This window comes from Populus alba, chromosome 8 (genome assembly GCF_005239225.2).
Source record: "Populus alba chromosome 8, ASM523922v2, whole genome shotgun sequence".
In the NCBI taxonomy this organism is placed as follows: domain Eukaryota; kingdom Viridiplantae; phylum Streptophyta; class Magnoliopsida; order Malpighiales; family Salicaceae; genus Populus; species Populus alba.
The window spans coordinates 7,723,839-7,746,981 of record NC_133291.1 but is presented as its reverse complement, the minus strand read 5'-3'; the positions used below and the strand labels follow the sequence as shown (position 1 = coordinate 7,746,981).

Sequence of the window (23,143 nt, the reverse complement as noted above, 5' to 3'; positions counted from 1 at the left end):
TGATGGGGTTCACATGATTGTGGACCGTGTTTTTAGTTAAGTTCATCCCCCCTGAGCCTTGCTGCTACTGCTGACTACCAAGCATGGTCTCCTCTTCCTTGTTTTAATTTGTTTCCTTCTCATCTACACTTGATAGTTCATATCTTATCCCATCCGTTTGCATTGCATTCTAAACGGGGCGGTCAAATCTTGATTTTTTATTTTTTAAAACTTAATTTTCTTTTAATAGTTTTTTTTTTTAATTAATGTCGGTATCTGGACCAACCAACATGTAGCTTAATTAATCTCACATGTCCTGAAATGACCAACTATACAAGCTTCCAGCAGTCCTGAAAGGACTTGAACTTGCGACTATTGGAAAGCAAACTCAAGGCTGACTTGAACTCTTTTAATGGTTTTGAATGGCCTTAATATGTGTTGATATTAAAAATTATTTTTAAAAAATATTATTTTAATATATTTTTAAATAAAAAAACACTTTAAAAAATATCTACCTCATAAGCCCTCCGCTCCTCCTGTACTTGCATCAAGATTAATACAACCATCTTCTGTATTATTTGTTGTTGCTCACCAGTTAGAATCCAGTCCAGATAAACATCGAGGAGGAGAAAGGGATAGGGATAGGGTTTCTGTTGGGTTTGGTTTTCTTCCCACTTGGATGATGGGCAGTGGACCTCGCCAAGATTAATACAACCATTGCTATTCGCTGGTTAGTAGCAGTAAGTTGATGGGGGTGGATAGACATGAGGGACAAAGGCTCACCCAACAAGAAATTCCTGTAAGAGGACACCTGGCTTCATTCGATTCGCCCTCCTACAACTTCGGTTTGTCTTATTGGCTAGGTTCACCTAAGTATCTCTCAAATCAAAAACCCCTCCCCTCATTAATATCATCATTCCATTATTTTGCCCAACCAACGCCTGACATTTCCTGTCACCAAGTGGCTTTCCTCTTGATTGTTTTTTACCCTTTCCTTGCTTGTTCATGCATTCAGCTCATGCCTCCATGTAACTAATAGCATGCAAGCCATCCCTTAATCCAGGCCATTGGATGGATCTAGATCCAATGGTCGCAGGTAGATTCAATCTCCTGAGGGCCCCGGCATTTATTTATTTATTTATTTATTTATTGTGGGCAAGTGAATCTGGTTCAGCACAATTTCTTTTTGCTCCCGTCCCATCGTATAATCAATAATGGAGATAAGCTAATAACACGAGAGGTGCAAGTGATGCTATAATATGGGTATTTTGTACGGACGAGCCTCGGTCTCCTGAAGGCCCACATGGCAAGTTGACGAAACCATCCTGGCTACGCTGCCTATGGTTTTGTGTCTGAGTGGGTCCCGATTTGAGATTCCACCTGATTTCCTCCATCCACTGATCAAAGGCTAATCAACAGGAAATCATGACAGTGCTAGTTTTAATCTTGATTTAACACTGTTCTGTATTATTACTTAAAAAAATGTTTTGAGAAAAATCTAAGGTACATGTACGGTATTCATGTGTGGTGATACGGGAAAGCTGTCTTTCTGTTTTGTTGCCTCTCCTTACAAGTGGGAACGAGTGAATACAATGCAGGGCTGTCCTTAGAGACAGAGAGAGGGCGTTATTATTGCAATGAACATGAATTATATGATTTACCACGCTAGCAAACTACATTTACTGGATTTATTTGGGGTCTATGTGGATGTTATGCCCTTTTCAGCATCTTTTTTTTTTTTCCTCACACACCTTGTGGAACAATCAGGGTACTGAACTAAGTACTAGTTTGGTATAGGGTAGTTTTCAAGAATTAAATTAATATTTTTTTTTGTATAATTTTGATTTATTTGTGTTAAAAATTAAAAATAAATATTATTTTAATATATTTTCAATTAAAACAAAGTGTTAAAAAACATTATATATTATAATAACAAAAACACACTTGTGAATAATTTAGTTATACAAATTCAAGAGTGCTATTTCTTTCCTTCTTTTTTCTTTCTGTTCTTCTTTATGCGGAGTTAATTATTGGAAAGTGATAAATTAAGAACTGGATATAGCTCAAAGAGAAGAAGACTATCCTTGTGGTGGTTAGTTGGCATGGCATGCCCGTGATGATATGCAATTATTTTGCTTTGTTTAGAAATTGTCAACACGACTAAACTAATTATCGAGACCGAGCAACTTAATAATAAATCAATCCATTCTCTGTACATCGTTCTGGACTCGATTTTTTTATAACTATATATATTGGAAGACGGGGACTGTTGGTCATGATCTTTCCAATTTAATTAAACATGTGATTCTAAACTAATTTCTTCCCATTTTCACCATGACTGTCATCGAATTGTCCGAAGAATTTTCCCTCGCGTGAAACACCAAATATTTCCCCGTCTTTTTGTAATCACTATAATTACGGACCCCTCGTCGACTATATATATATATATATATGAAATCATGTTTATATCTTAACATCACGTTGGAGATTATCTAGCAACCTAAATTAGATTGATGTGCCAACCTGCATGACCACATTGATGACGAGTAAGGTTAAATGCGTGAGCACACGTATAGATAGGACGTGACAATGAGGCCTCGATAATCATGTCAAGAACTTCAGTTAATATTGCTAATTTGTTTTTTAATTTACCGGATTAGGTTAGAGAGATCAATCAATGCTGTCTAGCTTCCTGGTATCATTCCACTAAACAATGTGGTAAATGGTTTAAAACACTCTTCAAGGTCTAATTGCAGCAAAGGTATGATTAGCACATCTTGATTATCGTGTTCCATGAATATATGCTTTCCTCTTCTTAATCATCATCAAATTCATCTGTTTGGTTACTTTAATTCAATAATGGGCGTGATTTGTCCATCATGATTTTTATCTCTTCAATAGTTGCCCGTGCTTATCCTTTTCACTTTCGATAAACGTTTTCTTTATTTCTTGATAAGAATATACATAGTTCGTGTTGCTTTCTTGATCAATCTACACTAAATTTTAACTTTTCTCATTAGAAACAAACGTAGCCTGTTCTTCTTAGAGATAACACTCTCATTTTTTTAACCCCAAAATGTGTATCACGCCCTTATCATCACAAAGGCAACCAAACAATATTTGATGATGACGGAGGAAATTTACTCAGGCGTCAGCAAATCCCAATTGGCTCAGTGCGTGGTATGCCTCAAAAGCAAAAGCATGTGCTCTTTTATTTATACAGCCTTTTCCAATAAAAAATTACGTTTGTGGTTATCTTAAATGAAACATAATACGTGTGTGTGTGTGTGAATGACATGTTATCACTTTCCCACTCCCTAGGGTTTGTTTCAGTTGGCGATGACTTAATATATGACTTAAGATGTCGACGCCACATCATTCCCACCGACGCCATGCCATGTCACGTTTATTGAATTCACATTGTAAATAAAGATGGTACACGTTGTGATGAAATCACAATACAGGGAATCTTTGATTTGGATGCATCCTTAATCTGCTTTAGGCGATTTAGATTAAGCTACTACTCCCTAATGATCATTAATTATGTTTTACCAGTACGTTCTTATTAATTAATGCCGAGGTGGGGGCAAACATGAATATATATGATGCCCACAAGGTTGAGTTTGCAAATATTTGATGACCCCACAGCATTAATTAGAAATTTGAGGCTATGGCTTTCGGTATGTCGGAAGAGGAAAGGATAATTGATCTCATTTTACGTTTTTTTTTTTTTTTGGATGTTGATAGGAAATTAAGTCGCCAATTTACTCTGATTTCAACAAAATAAATTACCATCAACAACAACAACGCCAGTACCAAAATGTCAAGCTAATTAACGAAGTATTAACCAGCTGATCAGTGCCCAAAAAAAAAAAGTATTAATGAGCTCTTGCATCACGAGAACCAAAACCTTAGCAGGCTGATGGCGAATGGCTAGACAATAGAGTGCTGGGTTATTCGCGTTAGTAAAGATTAATTTTATGTTGAATTTGGATCCATCGTTAGAAAGCAGTTGAATGTGTTACGGGGATGGTTGAAGAAATTTAGCTAAATTACCACATTCCTTTTTCTTTCTTTTTCATTCTCGTAACAATCACACTCTTCTATAAATAAAGATTTTTTATATACACTGCGTGATTGATGGATTTTTCAATTTAATTGTATATATTGAATCAATAAGTCAAAACTAGTGAAAGAACAGTGAAATACTTCACCCTGGAACTATATACACACTTGCACAACTTTTATCTATGCATAGCATGTCTGCAGTTTTTTTTTTTTGTTTTTTTTCCTCCTTTGATTTTAGACATGAGAAGCACTCAAAGTGAAGTTCTTGAATTGAATAGTTTTAGACCTTCGCTTCCTACTCTACTCGATGCTTAAAATCTGTCAGCGACACATTATTTTTATGTATTTTTTATATAAATATATATATTTAGAAGTAATGAAGTGTCGAGAGTTCCCTCTGCAAATGGATGCCTTGTATCAACACGAGCTGTTGGATCAATAGCCGAACTTGATCTAAGCTCTAAGAACTCGACAAGTTTGGATTTTTAGTGTTTAGACTATTAATTAGAGATAGCAGGATACATTGAACCACTTGCTATTTTTTATTCATTAATAAGACATGGGTTAAATTCATGGGAAAATAAAAGGAAGAATTTGAGATGAAGATCTTTTGTCCTGACACTGTGAGATTCTATTTTTAATTGAGTTGCTATTATATTGTACTAGATAATATTAATTAATTTGGCCGATTTTTTTTTTACCAGAGAGTGAAGATAATAATTCGAGAAATGGGAATATATAGAATCCAAAATATATTGCTCCGAAAATGCTATTTACAGGAAATTGGAAAGACGTGGCAAAGCTCTGAGATATTTTGTATTTCTGTTTGATGTTGTATTTTAAAGTGTATTTTATTTATAAATATATTAAAATAAAATATATTTTTTATTTTTTAAAAATTAATTTTAATACCAGCGCATCAAAATAATCTAATAATAATAATAAAAATATTAATTTAAAGTAAAAACTAAAAATACTAAATTTTTTAAAAAATATATTTTTAAAATATAAAAATATAGAGATATATTATATCCTCTTAATATCAGTAGTAATCATTATTTTTGTGTCTTTACTTTTATAAAAGGATAAAGATGATAAAGATGATAAAGAATGAGGGTGAAACAAGATGACTAGATGCATACGTGTCAGAGAGTATTTCCACATGGCGTAGAGCATAAACGGTGGGTCTGTGGTCCCGAAAAAGCAACCATCGAGAGAGTACTCAAAATCCCTGATCGCCTTTTGCCGTATGCATCTGATTAATCAAGCAGATTACATATATTATTATTATTTACCTGAATAAAAAAGGGTGAGTCACCACCGAGGAAAAGTTTCATATATATAATTAACTGGTAAGATTTGGAGATAATTTGGGGAAGAATAACCAAATAATTTCACTGGATTTCTTATAATAATATCCTTCAACTTGCTTTTGCTTACGTCAACATGCTCACACGCTTATATGTTGCAAAAACAAGAAAAACAACAGAAGTCACGGATAATGATTAACTAAGCAGATTAATACGGATTGATCATGATATTAACTACGATTTTTTTGTCTGTTGCTTTGATGCGCTACCGACGTGGACAATCCTCGTGATTTTCGTTTCCTCACTTTCGAACTCGTTCCAGTAACAATGATTGTTCACTGTGCTTTCTTTAAATTTTTTCTCATTTATTTTTTTTCTTAGATAAAAACTTTTCTAATTTTAGACTTCATATTTTTCATTTTTTTTGAAAAAAAAAGAGAGAGACGGTCGGTTTTGTTTCAAAAGACAAAAAAAACCAAATAATTTCATTTTAGCCTTTTTAAATGTGTTTGGAAATTTAATTACAAGTATTTTTAAAAATATTTTTTATTTATAAATATACTAAAAAAATTATATTTGATATCAGTATTCAAAATAATTTAAAAATACTAAAAAATATATTAATTTAAAATAAATAAAAAAATTTAAATTTTTTAAAAAAATACTTTAGCCCTCCAACCCACAATTTATACAAGACGAGATTACAATGGGCGTCAGATGTTTTTTTTTTCTTCTGTGAAGTGGTTTTTTTCCTCATAATAAGGCAACCATTTTCAAATCCTTAACTGCACCCATGGTCCAACATTAAAAGATTGGTCAGAATGGAATTACTCTGGTTCTAGAGTCCTCAAAGAAAGGTTCTGTCTCTGACTGCTTCAATTCTACTTTTAGAGAAGAAAACCAAACGACATCCACCTAGGCAGAAACAATCGCTTCAAAGTAAACCAAGAACGGGTACAGAAGCTAGGCTAGTAGGCTCCTGGCTCTTAAGTGGGGCAAGGCATGCAGCCCGCACCATGTAAACTCTAGAAGTTGCTTTTGTTGACTATCCATATCAAGTAACACATCAAGCAGCTAGCATCATTCCAGTGGTCATAAATGGGCCCACCACCTCCTGCATGCCACATAACTCTCTCCACTGGTGCAGATGGGGTGCGAGTCAGATCGAACCTTTCGAGGGTATCTGAGAGAGTGACAGTGCTGTTTTTTATTTTTTATTTTTTTAAGAATAGTATTAAAATAATATTTTTCTTATTTTTAAATCAAAATAAATAAAAATCTTATTTTAAAAAAGTTAACGAAATAATGATTCAACCGCAGCGGAAAACTATCCCTTGACAGGTAAGGAAGGGGTTTCTGAGAAGATAAGGCGCCATTCTGTGTTCTCTACCCACTATCTCATGTCTCTCCTGCTGGTTCCCAGTTTACATCAAATCAATTATTATCAAGCTGCTCCATTGAGTTATAGTGAGGGAGTGAATTCCTTATTCTTTGTACAGAAATAATAATAATAAAAAGTAAACTCCTTGTTCCCGAATAAAGAAAAATAAATTAAATATTGGAATAAAAATACTACTTTTGTGGCGAGAAAAGGAGGAAATTTTGAAGTCAAGGGTTATAGAGTTTGGACCAGTAAATTGTATTGATGAGGTGTCATTCAATTTGACCCGATCAACTCTTAAATTTCAATGGTTTCAACGACGGTCACAATCAAGCATTATTTTCTTCCATCTGGAGACTAGTGGGACTGGTCCGTTAAGTAACCATGCCTGGTTTCTCTTATTATCTCTCCGCAATCAATGTAATAGGGACGTCTTTTTATTGGCTTCAAGAAGGAGAAAATTTCAAAAGAAAACGAAAGGAGAATGGTTGAAAAATTCTATATTTTAGACTATTCTTTTATAAAATAAAAAAAAAAACCAATAAAAAAAAAATTATTTGTCGATTACAAATTAGGTCCCAAACAATCCTAATAATCTCTTTTATGTCCTTAAGAAATTGAGCCCTACTAATCCTTATTGGTTGTATGTGTTAGAAAGAAAAGCCAAAGCAGCTCAACCACCGCAGACGATCACTCCCTACAACATATACCAGCAACCACAGCTCCATCTGTTATCCCTCCCAAGATGTAGGAAGAATGCTTATGATTCAACTCAATGTAAGAGCAACATAGACTGCTGGATCTTTCGGTCTAATTTTAAACGCTAGCTTTAGGTTTTAAATTTTTTTTTTAATAATCACAAATTTAAATCCTTCAGACTACTAGAGACTTATATAATCATTAATTTCAAGGTACATAAAATTAATCGAGATGTACATTAATCGAGGTATAAGTTGATCTTTTGGTTTAATTCTAAACGATAGCTTAACTAGTCAAGTTTTAATTTTTTTTTAATAATCATTAATTTAAGTTCTTCAAATCACTAAAGACCTATATAATCATTAACTTCAAGTTTCATAAAATTAATCAAGATATACACAAACTAACCTGAACATCAACGTTAATAAAAAAAATTCTTTAGTACTTAATTAATAAACAAATCAGGTGAACATAATTGATGTAAAAAATGTTTAACAAATTACCCAGTAAATCACTCGCATAAAATCAAATGTGATGCTAATAGCTGTGATTTTCAATTCAATAATGGGCCGTCTTTATTTTATTTTATTAGTGGAAAAAATCAAGCGGACTCCAAGCTGGGTATAATGTTGCCGACATGGCACGCATCAACTAGATGTTTACGAAGTCAAAAATATAAACTTGTCCATTGGTGGTTGGCTGGCAATACCAATAGCTTCACGTAGCTAAAAAAAACGATGTTCTTGTTTTCTTCTCATTATAGTCAATCGTCATCTTCTTCCTGCTAGCAACTAGGAGTCCTAGTTGCCAATTTATACTATATAGTAATTGAAGATATTTCATTTAATATCTCAAGCTAAGTAATCTCAATATATTATAAAAACTCATTATTATTTACGTGCAAGCTCATTTGCACTTTCAACATCCATAGATCACTCAATCACATGAACAGTTCCCAGCGTGTAATAAGTAATTAATTAATAGATTGATATTTTAAAATTCAAATTAATATTCGCGTGTTTGTATTTGAATATCGTTAATGTATCCATTTTCCTCTACGGGGGAATTATTTAGCCAGGCAGGGGGCAGGGGATCATATGGGAGAGAAGACTTTTTCTTATGCGTATACCCAGGTCAACCAAGTCAACACCTTTTGTTTTCCTTGTAAATTCGCAGAAAACGCAGACCTCCATGCATGCGTTTACAATAGAAAAAATACATACACACAGACGCACTAATAACCAGTGGCTCCTTTGGATCTTAATTGCTGTGGATCTAGGAGAAGTCAAAAGATTATGGTGCTGTGTTTTACTTTTTAACCAAGGCCCTTGCGTGGTAAATGAAGGCTTTTCCTCAAGGATACAATCGATATATATACTATAGAAATATATTATATAATTAGAGATTGGGTCTTAATTTATCGAGAAAAGATAAAATGAACACATAGCCTTTAAAACAAAAATGCATGTACATTTCTTTTTTTCAGCTGGTACGCCTGGGAGGATGACCACGGGGAGGATAGGCAGTGTCTGTGTGGTGGGTGCTTCACTGTTTTGGGCCCATGGGCAAGCCGGTGCTTGAGGTGATCTTTCGAGAAAGTCTTTGTCATATTCTGTATTTTTTCAAACATTACAACAATTATCTCATTTAATACATCAAACGAAGAAAAAACAGATCCGAAATTAGCCTCTCCTTGTAATCTTTGAGAGGTGAGTAAAATAATATATGTCAAGGAGTGCTGCATGGGCCATGATTGTTTAATCCCACCGAGTCAGTGCATATGGCCTGTAATTAGAGAGATTAAACTAAGCAAGTGACCAATATTATGCCAAAGCACAGAGATTAGCTCAAGAGAAGATAAGGATTCAAAGCTTCTCGAATTGAACAGCTCTTTAGTGAGATACTAAAGGGGTCACTGGTCGAAGTTCCAGTGCTGAGATCACGATCCACCGGCGGAGCCTGCCCAGATACAGACACTGATAAAACAGGGAGGCAAGCTAGCCAATCAGTCCCAAGGAAACCCTGACCATGCACAGGTTTTAACCTAATATAATATTCAATATTGTATGGTTTTTAATTAAAGCAGCCACGTCTAATCTTAGATAATTAGTTCCCATAATTTGGATCTCGTGGTGTTTTTAAACTCTACGTGGCCTTACCTAACCCCCATACGTTACAGGTTAATTAAGTCACTTCGGATTTTCTGAGGACTTGCATATCGATATCACAACTCGCAGTTTGTCCGCCGGGAGTTAATCGGGCATGGTGTTTTACAAGGGTTTTTTTTTTTTTTTTTTTTTTTCTGGTGATATTTTTTAAATTTATTTCTCACCGCCTGATTTAATTAATATTCGAACTATAATAGTTGAGCAAGAATACTTTTTACCCGTCAAATTAAGCCCACGTATTCCTCTAGTTTTGTTTTAGTATATGGTCAAAACTCGAGGGATTTAATTATTTATTCAAGATTGCAGTTGAAAATGGAACCTCTCGCAGGATTAGTTAATAAATTAGTCGTCCTTCAATTATATTTTTTAATTATGAGTTCCAGTCAATGTTCAAAACCCAGTCTGGACTTAAGTGGAAAAATCACCCATCTCATCACGGAGGGGTCAGAGTCAGCATCGATATACACAGTACCCTTGCATTAGGATATACGCCACTAGGGCTTCATTTCACCGCGGTGCCAACTTAACGGGTAAAAAATAGTGAGAATAAAAGAGACGAAATGTAATAGAAGATAGATATAAAATTATATCGGGTAATTAAAATAATTGTTTTTTATCGTGTTTTGTTAGGGTAGAAGAGGCAAAATAACTATCACAGCACATGTTTTCAACTTACATGTTTTTAAAACAGTAATTATAATCACGGTTATTATATTATTATACAAATTAATAATAATTTAATAACCCTGATTACGTTTTACATGTTAAAGATAAAAAACAATACATATATCTTTATATATAGTTACGTTTCTTTGTGTTACCTGTTTTAGAAGTACATAAATTAATTCTAAAATTACTTTAATAATAAAATTATTTTTATATTTTTACCCCATCAATCAAATATTTTTTTTTTCTTACAATCACCGTGTTTTCCATCCTAATATAAATATCCTAAATCAACAAGTAACTTTATAAACTATAACCATTTAAATATACCTCACAATCATTTAGAGTGAACGGAAACTTTAATTAATAGTTTTGAAAGCATGATACTAATACTGTATAGTGATGATTACATTTTCGAAATCGTCATGGAAAATCATTTGAGATATTCTCAAAGATTTGATGTCGAATTCTACTAAAAAAAGGAAAAAGGTAACAACAGAAGAGGTTAGGTCCCCTTGCTGTAACTGCGCAGAAGTATAATCAGATTCTTTTTCAAAGAGCAGAAGCAGTCAAAAAACGACGACCGTGATGGAAGGTGAAGCAAGCACTAACGTGGGGTCCAAGTTTGAGATGATAACCTTCAAAGTCCAAAGTTAAGGTTTTTGACATTTAGGGCACAAACATATCATATGCGAAACCATCAGAGATTCCCTGAGTTTATTTATGAATTGGGACGTCCGGTTCTCAATGCGACAACACTCCTGCAAGCTCAACTACATATTTTCCTAAAACCGTGTTGAAGATGCATAATTGATGACAAAGAAATCTCAAGTTTGTGCTGTTACTTTGACCAGTAATATTATCGTTCCTAGGCCTACTCTACGTCTTCTTCATCATTCTCATATTTTCTTGAAGCATATTTATTTTTTATTTTAAAAATATATTTTTTTAATTAATTTTTTAAGTGTTTTTCGTATCGTTAAAATATACTACATGAAAAATAAAATTTTAAAAATAAAAAATAATAATATTTTAATATATTTTCAAATAAAAACAATTTAAAAAAATAACTATTAATAAAATACCAAACAAACTCTATATCTTACCGAAGCATTCTAATATACCTTCCATCCCTCTCTTTACAGCTACTTGCTAGTCATCAGCAAGTTAAATTTCATCATGCCTTCGTTTGCAAAAAAAAAAAAAAAAAAAAAAGATTAGGCCACCAATTAATTAATGGATTTTCAATCGGATCATTTTATTAGTTTAAGTTAACAAAATAGTCAAGTAATCATTTTAAAAACATGTGATCTCTCTTTACCCTCATTAAAAACTCATGAGTTAACTAAAATTTCTCACATGGAGAGATTTATTTATGTAAAGGTTTTGCAATTCTTCATATAGTTTGATATATCATGGGAGTTTCACGCGATGCAAAGTGAAGATCTTAGAAGATTCACAATTTTATTTGAATGGGAAAAGAAAAATCATGAGAGCTTCATGTGTCCATTTAAAAAATTTGTCGAATAAAAACGAAATTAAGGGAATCCGAATGAGAATTCATTGATATTTTAGAAATGTAACTGAGATGAAGAATAGGGACCTAATCGATCCTACCCTCAAAGGCTGGGGATTTCTGCGGGGTTTGCTCAAATACAAACTAGTATTATAGTGTTATATTTATAGATTATTTTGTATTGAGAATTAATTGAATTTACACTTGCTAGTATGAAGGAATGAGGCGTCTAGAGATCGATTTATATCGGACAATCCTTTATACAAACAGATTGAGCTTCAAAATTATACTTCATTGGTGATGATGTGATCTTTGATTATATGAAATCCAAGGTTCGACCAATGATATTCTCTGTAAGAACACAGATAAACAGTGCTGTCCGACATAGCCAGCTCTGCCCAGAAGTCAATAGAACGAAAATCATTTCGAGTGGACACAGCACAGCTGTCAGAAAATAGTAGCATTATGGAAAGTTTTTGCCTGAAGTCGAGCAAGAAGATCATCAATAAGCAAACACAACCCGTTTGAATGATGGAGAACTGAGCCATGGTGAACAATCTTTAGTTTAAATTTGTTGCAGAAATTACAGGAAGGAAATGTCAGTCCATGACAGATGAACATTGCTTAAGCTGAAAATAATTCCCGCAAGGAACTGGGAAAATAATCAACCAAAAAGTTATATCATACAATGCTACCAAATCTGGGACCACTGGGTATAAACGTGTAATGCCCTTATCATAAATTGAAGATCTACTCACAGCAACTTGTCATAAAACGCTGCGAAGCCGCTGTGATACACTAGGAAGGCTTATCCAGTTTGTTGTCAGTAAGAAGAAGAAAAAATCTCAGATACATTGCATTCTATAGACACTGACTTTTTTAGACCCCATCTTATTTCCATTGTTGAAAGATTCCAAACCCACGAAGTTTCCTTTGTGGAGCAGATGCGGCTCACCTCCTATTTGAGCACTTCGAACTAACTACATCCAGGGTCCCCTCTCTATGCTCTCTTAGTGAGCTGAAGAATATGAAGATCAATATTATCTTTTTTCAAAAGTCTGTTAATGTGGACCATAAGGTGATGGTAACCCTTTCGCATGTTGGCTCTCCATTTCAAGAAGCATCAAGGACTTCTGCCTCTGGTATCTGTTTCTCTTGGCAGCCATTGCTGGGAGAATACAATTGAATGAAATTAATCAAGATTCAATAACGAATGCATGATACCAAATGAAAAATTAGAGTGAGCACATATAGTTGTCACATAAACTGAAAGGTTCAAATTCTTTCATGGCGGCAACTACAGTGATGGAGACAAAACTTTTAGAAAGGTTGATGTCAGATAAGAGAACTGGACAAATGAAACTATGGAGAAAACACTCCTACTTTTTCACTTTTCTTTTTGGCTAGGAATAACACCATCGAATTTAAATAGTTAACTGAGGATGAGAAACCTTCCATAACGACAGCTGATATAGCCAAATTGAAGATGATGGAATTGTCGTTGCTACACACTATAGAAGTTTCATGTTGTGCTACTTTTCAAACAAGATCTATATGATCCAGTTAGGAGACCAGATCTCTTGGACAGACGACTTCCTTGGCTACTATGGAAGAAACTCTTTTGATGATGAGATGATATATCATTGGCATGATACCCAGTAGCAAATTCTAGGTGGTAAGTTACCCCTATCTTTGGCATGTTGTGAAGAATAGCCATTGAGGGATGAAAAGAAATATAAGGTGTATCCACATGATGTCAATGCGGTTAGCACTGGTTTTACAGCTCTAACTAAAACTCTGGGATCAAGGCATACACAAAAGTACAGACTACGATACCTACGAAGTACTAACATCATCTAGCAGCAGTTCAATGACTGAAAATATATCACAAGTGGCTACATGCAACGTTCAACTATACAAAGGTTTGTATTTCAAATGACATCTCATTCCCAAGTCCCAATCCTTGTTGAGCTACTCCTGCAGTTTATATGTTATATGGTGCTTCAAGAATAAATATAGTTTCAGACTTCAGATCCTAATTTAATCTAATGTAAAATTGTTTATTCTAAACTAGCATCTCCTAGTGATTAACACCAGAATTTTAGCATGTTGTATCAGGAATAGAGAATCCTAAATGATTAGTGGTTTCAAACTATTCTGCAATAAAAGGAAGTCAAAATAAGGTCCAAAGGTGGAATGCAGTCTCGAACTTGACTGGCCTCTAGAGGAGTGATATCTAATATGCTCTGTAATGCAAGCCTTAATTCAACAACACGTTGTGACAGATGACATATCAGACCATCTGATAGCCATGACATCATGAATGAGCGCAAATAAAGCTAGAAGTTGAACATTCTTGAGAAATACTTACACATTAGATCGTGAGGTGGAGCAAAGTCATAATCATTTCGACGCCTCCTGATGCAGATTATGTATCCCAATACAAGCACAGAAACAATTACCAGGCAGGATAAGCCTATCCCAATTTTACCACCAGTGGACAAGCGACCATTTTCCCAAAATAGGGAGCATTGTGGCAAAGATGGTACACCACACAAACCTTTGTTACCTGAGAGACTGTAAGAGAAAGTTTTCTTTCCTAGTGAGTTGTTAAATAGACATGTTAATTCAATAGGAAATAAGATTTAAAAAAAAAAATGACCAATGGCTTATATGTACCCTTAAAAGGTAAGAGGGGTGAGGCATTCATTCAATTCACATCGTAAGCAACATTAAACTCCAACAAAGAAAAAAGAAGGGAAAGAAAAGATATAGCAAAATTGGTATATTCCAGAAATTGTGTCCAACAGGGAGCCAAACATTCCACACAGCAAGTAAAGAGTTGTTTATTAGAATCTTTTGATGCTGCAAAAAGTAATCTGTACTGCATGCATTAATATGCAAATATTAATCACCATTGGCAAGTGCCGTATTTTTCAGTTTCCATAGCAGTACATTGGTTAGGAACCTAGTTTACTGATGAAAGATAAAAAAGCTGGTTGACAAAATTATCCTGAAGGTAGTGGTGTGTGCTTGCTAGAAAAAGTTGATAATCTGGTTGCCAAAGAAAACAAATTTAAGTAGCCACAAAGTTTCTAATAAATCAAAGAATATTTAATGACAGTTTTCAGGCTTAACCTCCCATTACAATTTGACAGTGGGCCAAAGGAAATGAAAAGATGTTCTGGTATATCAACAAAATCACAGGTTTGAACAGATTAAGAAACTTTTGTCCATTGTTGAGAACAAACAGCAACTTGAACTGAAATGGGGATCTCACATGAAAAAAAGGGAGTGGGTAGATAGGACTTCCCTTATTAACAGAAGACTAACTAAAAACCAGGGGTATACATTGCCTTTTCTATAATAGCAAGAGTGAAACTCATGCAGATACAACTTTTTGGGAAGGTATGGCTGAAAAAGGAAAGATGGTGCAACCATCAGACTAGTGGTTTAGGTTTGAAGAATATAGTGAATTGTTACATATTATGATTGTCCATCTTCTGAGATAATTAAATTAATTGGAAAATGATGAAATTATGATTTGCAAACCTTTAGTAAACAATAGGCACCTCTCTTGAAGATAGTCATTAACGTTTAACAATCCAATATCAAAGACAACTAAAAATCATGGACCAAAAGTATACACTTCACTATTTTGATAAATGTATTCCTCCGAGGAGCAAGGTCTTTCAGATTAAGTTAAATAGACTTAGAAGTCTTTCAGTTTTCATCCTCTAAAGGATTTGAGGTGAATATAGAATGATCGAAATATGTTGATGGATAAATAAATAAAAGTAGAATCAAGAGATTTAAAGTTAGCACATAGGCTTTAATGCAGGATGATAAATGCCAAATATTTTATAACTCGAAAATTGATACTATAATAAACTAAATAGAATTGTGAAAGCTAGAAATGAGACATACTCAATAGCTCCACCATGCACACCAATTGAATAAAGTTCCTCTGGTACTCGCCCTTCCAATAAGTTACCATTCAACAGCCTGGAATAAAGAGATGTTGAGGCAATACAATCATGGAACATAACTGGGCAATCAACATTAGAATTGTTAAATATTTGGACTTCTATTGCAAAATGTCACAGGTATTCAAGTAGCTAACATTTGGTGCTTTTTCAATGAATTTGCTTATCAAATAATAAAAAAGGGAATACAGTGTGGTACGTCTATCAACAAGCAGAGTTGCAAAAAAGAATATACTTTGGGAATGTTTGCAATGGATCTCATGAAGTGGTTCCAACAAGATCTGGTTTGTTCTGGGGAGAGGAGGGAGGTTTGTGAACAGGTGGACTTAATACTTCCTAAAAAATAAACAGAAAAAATTGAAAGAGCAACATGTATAGATGCAATCTAACTGGAAATGCAAATATGATTTTAATGGGTAGACATCAAACAACTATAGTGCTTCTGTCTTGTGTTGTTTCAGTGTTGACTTGATATCATAGGATTCTGACACCAGAGAAAATTTCAGCAATTTAAAGTTGTGACCACAAAACAACTGTGTCCTGGTTGGCCTTTCTGACAGAAAAATGTTCATTTTCCTTTTCAAATATAGAGAAATTGCAATCCATTAGATGTGATTATTCATTATAACAACGGAAAGAAAAGAAATCTAGTAATGAAATGTGACAGTATTGATTTCATTATAAGTTCCATGGCCTCCAGCCTCCAGGGACTGGTCAAGCAAAAGCAATACAATGAAAATTAAAGAGTACAATATGCAGAGAATGGTCCATCAGAAACGAATATGAATATTATCAGAAACAACTTAGGATTATATGAATGTTCAGTTAAGAAAAACAATACTTCCATAACCAGTTCTATAAGTAATTGCATGGTATTATATGCTGCTCGTGAGAACCATGTTACACTTCAGCTGAACAGTTTAACCACTTGCCTGTATTGGTGGAAACACTAACAGGACCTTGGTTCCTTCATCAACAAAGGCAATGTAGACAATCAACTAGAAGAGCCGTCAAACATAGAGATCAAATTCCTTTCTTTCTAGTTTACCCACTATGGTCTAAAAAACTAACACTCGATATATCCTCAACAACAGTTCAGTTATTTTTAACGTCATGACCATATGCTTCTAACAATGCAGCACACATTGTATTACCCCTATTGTTCGTGTGCAAGTGTAAATGCACATGAGCAATGGATTAACGAGGACAACTGATCCATGTCACCACCAATGTGTCGAATATTTATTTTGATGATGGTGAGGTTTTACATGTCACCTCTGGCATAAGCATTCAATGTCATATGTGTATAGCATTGTTTGAGTTTTCAATTTGTAGTTACACAAATTCCTAGCACGAAATTAGTTGTTGAACTTTAATTCAATACTAGTTCAAAGATAACTGAAAGACATAAAATTTTAATGATAAGTAGGATCCATTCTATATATATATATATATATATATATATATATGTGGTGTGGATGTTGATCAATCTCTTCTAAGTTGAAAAATCAAAACATTACATTTAAAATTGCAAGGTAAAATATCCATCCTCTATAATCAATTTCAAGTTCTTAACAAACTAAAGTAAACAGATCCCAACTCACATCTTGGTTAATTCCAAACAAAGTGGTATCATTGATCTAAACATGAGGTTGAATTAAATAAAATCCATGTAATAACCAATATTAAGTAAAATTATTTCAAGAAAACCAGACTACTTCAATTTCTGGCAGAATATACAATTAAAAGCATGAAAATGTTCTCCCTATTTGAATGCATGAAAATATGCTGACAGCACGGCATGCAAGATGGAAATGGGTAAAACTATCACATTTAAACTCCAGACTTAACAAATAAAAATCGAAATGGAGAATAACAACAAATTTTCGCTTTTAGATTCAAATATCAAACAAACCCCTACTCTGTGTGTGTGTGTGGGCGCATGTCTCCCTACATGTATGCTTCATAATATGCTAACAGCATGGCATGCAAGATGGAAATAGGCAAACACTACCACATTTAGACGCAGACTCAACAAATAAAATTTGAAATGGAGAAGAATAATAAATTTTTGCTTCTAGATCCAAATATCAGACTTGCAGTCTGTGCGCACTCGCACACGCAGATATTTATGTCAAATGCCTCCATTATTTATTAGCACAAACAAGCCACTTACACAAGCTGCAGATGAGTTGCCAAGGCTAAACTTTCTGGTAAAGGGCCCGAGAACTGATTGTTGGACAAATCCCTACAAAGTACAGATCAGAAGTGTTAAGAAATAACATAGTGGAATGCCAGAGTAAGTTTCTAGTGGTCGCAGGATCAGTTTCATGGTGTAGTTACAACATCACATTAGAATTTCAAAAGAAGGTGATGGAACATAATTTAATTCAGACTCGTAACTTCAGTCATGGGAGGCTAAAGTTTGTGCTACCCTATAAAGCAGACAGAACGAAGAAAGTGAACTAGCCAAGCAGATGAATGAATATTTTAAGACAAAGGGAGAAACAATGATAAACATCTAACAGAGTAGAAAAGTTTCCAAACTCAAAGAAGAGATAAACCATAGGGAAGTTTACACACAAGGAAAACTGGACTCAAACACCCATGTAAACCAGGAAAAAGGAACACTTTGAGCAGAAGAATGAAAGAACTAGATAGTATCAATGAGGCAGACTTCTTTCCATGGACGAACAAGTTCTAAAACATTGACTTCAATGATTGTGCATCCATGTCTTAGGGAGTGGAAGTCCTCCAGATGAGGTGGAAAAGAAAGTGTTCCCTCCTAGAGGGGTCTCAAAATCAAACATTCTTCAGCAGAGGGGATCGTATGATCTTCATGAAAAAACACATTAGGGACACGTGCCCTAAGTGAATTTCTCTCTACTTATCAAATAATCAACAACAACAAATCCTTAATCCCAAATTAATTTGGGGTCAGCTAGGTAACATATAAATAAATTAGTGGTACTCAATCATGAAAAACACTATAAAAGAAATTTTATCATAAATGAACCAGAGGTTTACACATTAAAAAGCAGGACCACAAAATATCAACTGTATAAAGCATATAAAATGCTGTAAAGAGACCAGAGGTTGCCATACACATTAAAAAGCAGGACCACAAGATACCAACTGTATAAAGCATATAAAATGCTGAACGACTTACAGCCGGACAAGAGATTGTTGACCTAATCCTGATGGTAGAGTTCCTCCCAAAGAATTAGAACTCAAATTCCTGCAGGTTTAAAAGATAATGATTAATTACGATTGAAAAAACAGCAAAATAAGCACAAGAGACTATGGAAGTGTAGGTCCAAGTTCAAAAAAATTCCTGCAGGTTTAAAAGATAATGATTAATTACGATTGAAAAAACAGCAAAATAAGCACAAGAAACTATGGAAGTGTAGGTCCAAGTTCAAAAAAATTCTTCATCCATGGTGTCACACTAAAATTTTTGAAGATTTAACTTTGAAGGCAAGGCAGGGGTCACGGAGTAAGCAATTCTCAAATGTAAGCTAAAGTATCTGAATCCAAAATCAATAATGTTTATCATGACAGAACACGTGAGCAACCATTAGATTCAACCATGTTAATACTTCAACTGACACTTAGATTATCAACTCAAGAAAAAGTGACATAAATTTGATGAACTCTGCAGAGCTAACAATAATGATGCTACATGTTGCATGTGAGATCAACTGGAAGACAACTAATTTGTATTTTGATCAATATGTAAGGATCCTTTTGCATTAATTAAAGCTTTTAAATGGAATTCACTTAGAAAAAATCCTATAATTAAATTTAGTTCCCTCAGAAGAAATCCAGTAATTTTGTGCAGTAAATCTTTTGATAGATCATACAAATTAAAACTAGCATCTTCACCAATAAAGAGCAGAATGATTATGGTTGAAAGAACAGGTGCAAAAGATGGAAACGAGTTGTTAGTGATCTCCAAGAAGACATGTCAATTTGAAAATTAAACCTAAAGCATCCAGCAGTGCAGTAGAACATTGAGAAAAGACACTCATTTCATACATTTATGTGCAACAAGCTAATATCTTCTGCATGATTTCAGCAAATAAAACATAAAACATCTGCAGCGCATAAAAAATCGGATGCTGATACTTACAGGCTCACCAAGTCCGACAAAAGAGTAATCTGCTCAGTTAAACTGCCTTTCAAGCCTTGACTTCCAAGATCACTGAACGAGATACCCAAGTAATTAATAACATGAGATTAAACTCGTCTTCTGAAACAAACAAATAAAATCTTTCCAATGCATCAAGGCTTGGACAAAAGAACGTGCAAATAATTCAATACACAACTGATTGCTTACATTTGTGATATCACAAGTGCAGTCTCGTCTTTGTTGCGATGGCATGTAACTCCTTCCCAAGCATCCCAGCTAGTAGGAGAACAAGGATCCCCATTCCATCCCATTCTATCAGGAACCCGTAACGACTCTTTCAACGCTCTCATTGCCACCACTACCAAAATAAGAACACATTCCCAGTTAATTTTCAATAAACAAAAATCATACTAATTTCCCATTCAAGAAACCAAAAACCCAACATCATATACCTTGCTCGGGCATGGTTGAGAGATCATTAGGAACCAAAGCATAAATCTCAATGCCACTAATTATCGGTGCGCCCACAACCGGCACAAACTTCAGAGTCAACACAGTACTGCTCAAATTATGCTCTGTGTATCTCCAACTATAAGCTGCAAAACTCCCAACTTCCTCGAAAACGTCGACCCTCTCCACAATCTTCTCATTCACCACCACATCAAACACTCTCTCCGATTTCTGCTTCACACTTGAATCAATCTCCGCGAAATGAAACCACAACAAATAATCCATTTTCGCATCGACTGACACTGCATACTCCAGTGTTCCATCTCCAGTTACCGCCGTTTGGTAAAGCTTCATCGGAAAATAATTAGGCGGCTGAATGGTGCCGGTTATGGTTTCTCGGGTGGAGATGGGGTGGATTATTTTTGTCGTGTTTGGAGTTTGGAATTCGGAGTCGGACTGCCATGTTCGGCCAAAATCATCTGTGTCGTTGCTAAACCCCGGACCCCACTGTGTGGACCCACAGGATAAACGGCCGTAATTAACGAGGGTGAATTTATCGCCGATTATTGACGAACCGTAAGATAAGGGATCGATTTGACGGATTTCGAGGGATCCAATGACAGGAGGGTCAGTGGCAATGCTGTAAAAACAAACATCCGCTTCACCGTCTTTAACAAACGCGAAGAGATCGGAGTACGCGCCGTCACGAGCGAGATTCTCAGGCCAAGGAGAACGCCAGGAGAAGACGAGAGTACCCTCGACAGATGCGTCGAATGAAGGAGGGTTAGATTTTCCGTCGTAGTTGTCGTATACAGTGAATGTACGGAAGTAGTAACGGCCGTTAGGGAGAGGGATAACGTAGCAGTTTTTTTTTCCGGAGGAGAGAGGGAAGAATCGGAGATTTTTTTCTTGAGGGTAGAGGAAGTGGAGTGGCTCTGACACTACAGAGGTAGCTCCGCCTGTGAAGTAACGGTCGGACAGCCATGTCGTGTTGAATGGATCGGTTGTGTTTGAAGAACCGCCACAGTCTATGAAGTATGAAGTATCTGTAGTAAAAAAAGAAGAAGAAGACGAAGAAATGCGGTTAGAAAACAGAAAGAGAGATAGTTAGATCGGTTATAGAGTGAGGGGAGGGGAATGAGTGCTTACTGCCAAAGTGGAGGGAGAGGGAAGGGGAGAGGAGGAGAGGGAGAGAGAAGAGGAAGAAGAGAACAGACATGGTGAGTGTGTGATTTGGATTTGGAATGATATTGTTTGTTTGTTAATGTTGTTTGTTGTTTGGACATGGAAGAGGGAAACAAGGCATATTTAACAGAGGAAAATAGTAAAAGGAATGGGGGGAGGCGAGATTAGCGGGGAGTTGAGTGGGGAAGGGAAGAGATTGAGCTGAATTTTGTATTTTCAAGATTTGGACTTGGAGGAGATGATGTTGTTAGGTATTCAAAGTCTTTTAATGGAATCAAAGTAAGTAGAAAAAGAAAAAATTGATCCCAAGGGAGTGAGTTTTGGTAAAGAAGAGTCAAAATTAGTTGGGAGAAGTCATGAGCAAGTTAAAAGCAGGTGATGGTATATTTAAAGACTTCTTCTCGTGAACATGTCGAACCCCACAGATGATGAACAGTGAAGGGAGGCCTTAGTGGTGCAGAACTTCTCGTTGAAAAGAGATCGTCGTCTGTCCTCTCGGAGATGGCCGGCAATTGATGAATTCAGGCTGAAACTGGATGCGGTGTAGTTAAGTAGGGATGACGGAGCTGAAGAAGAAAATCCGCGTCATCCATTGGTGAATAGAGATTATGGATCTTTGCTGTGAGTCATTGTTGTAACGCGTCCTCTCTAGACGTGGCCTCCATGCAAAAGAATAATAATAATAAAAAAAAAGCCTTTGCCCTTTTTCTTTTGGGAAAACAAAGTATATTGCGCGTGCAGATTCTTCTTCTTCTTCTTTTTCTCAGTTTTCATGGAATAGAAATGGTCCTGGAGACTAGTAATGACAAGTAGGATTTTGTGTTGTGGGATCAAAATGAAGACAGGAGCAAGAAGGATATGTATCGGTTGCCGGTTGGGGCCTGTTGGTCCGAATAATTAAGTTCTTCGTCTGCTATTTATTTATTTAACGCCCAAGTCGTCTCCTTTACTCAGCCACTCGACCCCTGTCCCCAGCACCAAGGCAATGGCACCTGATTATATTAACTGTTAGAGCATCTCCAGTAAAAATTATTATTTTGTTATATTGATAAAATAATATTTTAAATAATATAAATATAACTTTTTTATAATATCTATTTCAATGGAAAAAAAAAGTTATTTAAATAGTCAATTATATTGTAGTTAAAGAAACTAGTATTTTATTATTTCTTAATAAATTTAATGTTTTTTTCATGTGGCTGCATTTAATTGGTTTATTTTTTTAGTGACTTTATTTTATTAGTTTTGATTCTTTTAAGAGATATATAAGAATAGCATTTTTTAGGAGAGAAAAGATATTTTAACATTTTGTTTAGCTTTTTCTTTAGAGTATGCAAAATAAACATAAAAGAGTAAAATTAATATTTTTTTAATATTTAACTTTTCATTTGGCACACTCATTAGAGATGCTCTTAAGATTTGTAAAAATATACAGAAGTTTCCCGCGTCTTTGCATGGGATTTAAATTTTCAAAAAGTTATTGTGAGAAAATAGTTTTCTTAATTAATATGTTAATATTACATGGATGATCCATTTAAAATTAGATCTAAAGAGAAAAAAAATAATAGACTTGATTCAGACTATTGTTTTTCATATTAACATA

At 34.9% G+C, this 23,143-nt stretch overlaps 1 protein-coding gene across 1 annotated transcript; it reads right to left on the bottom strand.

The window, feature by feature from the left end:
- Positions 1–12,334: 12,334 nt before the first annotated feature.
- LOC118039963 (receptor-like protein 4) lies at positions 12,335–22,301 on the bottom strand. Its single transcript, XM_035046813.2, has 9 exons — positions 21,505–22,301; positions 20,358–21,401; positions 20,113–20,263; positions 19,906–19,977; positions 18,943–19,011; positions 17,950–18,021; positions 15,715–15,792; positions 14,159–14,364; positions 12,335–12,955 (listed from the first exon to the last, which is right to left on the bottom strand). The coding sequence occupies exons 1-9, from the start codon at positions 21,572–21,574 to the stop codon at positions 12,849–12,851; spliced, it is 1,869 nt and encodes a 622-aa protein (XP_034902704.1). The 5' UTR covers positions 21,575–22,301; the 3' UTR covers positions 12,335–12,848.
- Positions 22,302–23,143: the final 842 nt, after the last annotated feature.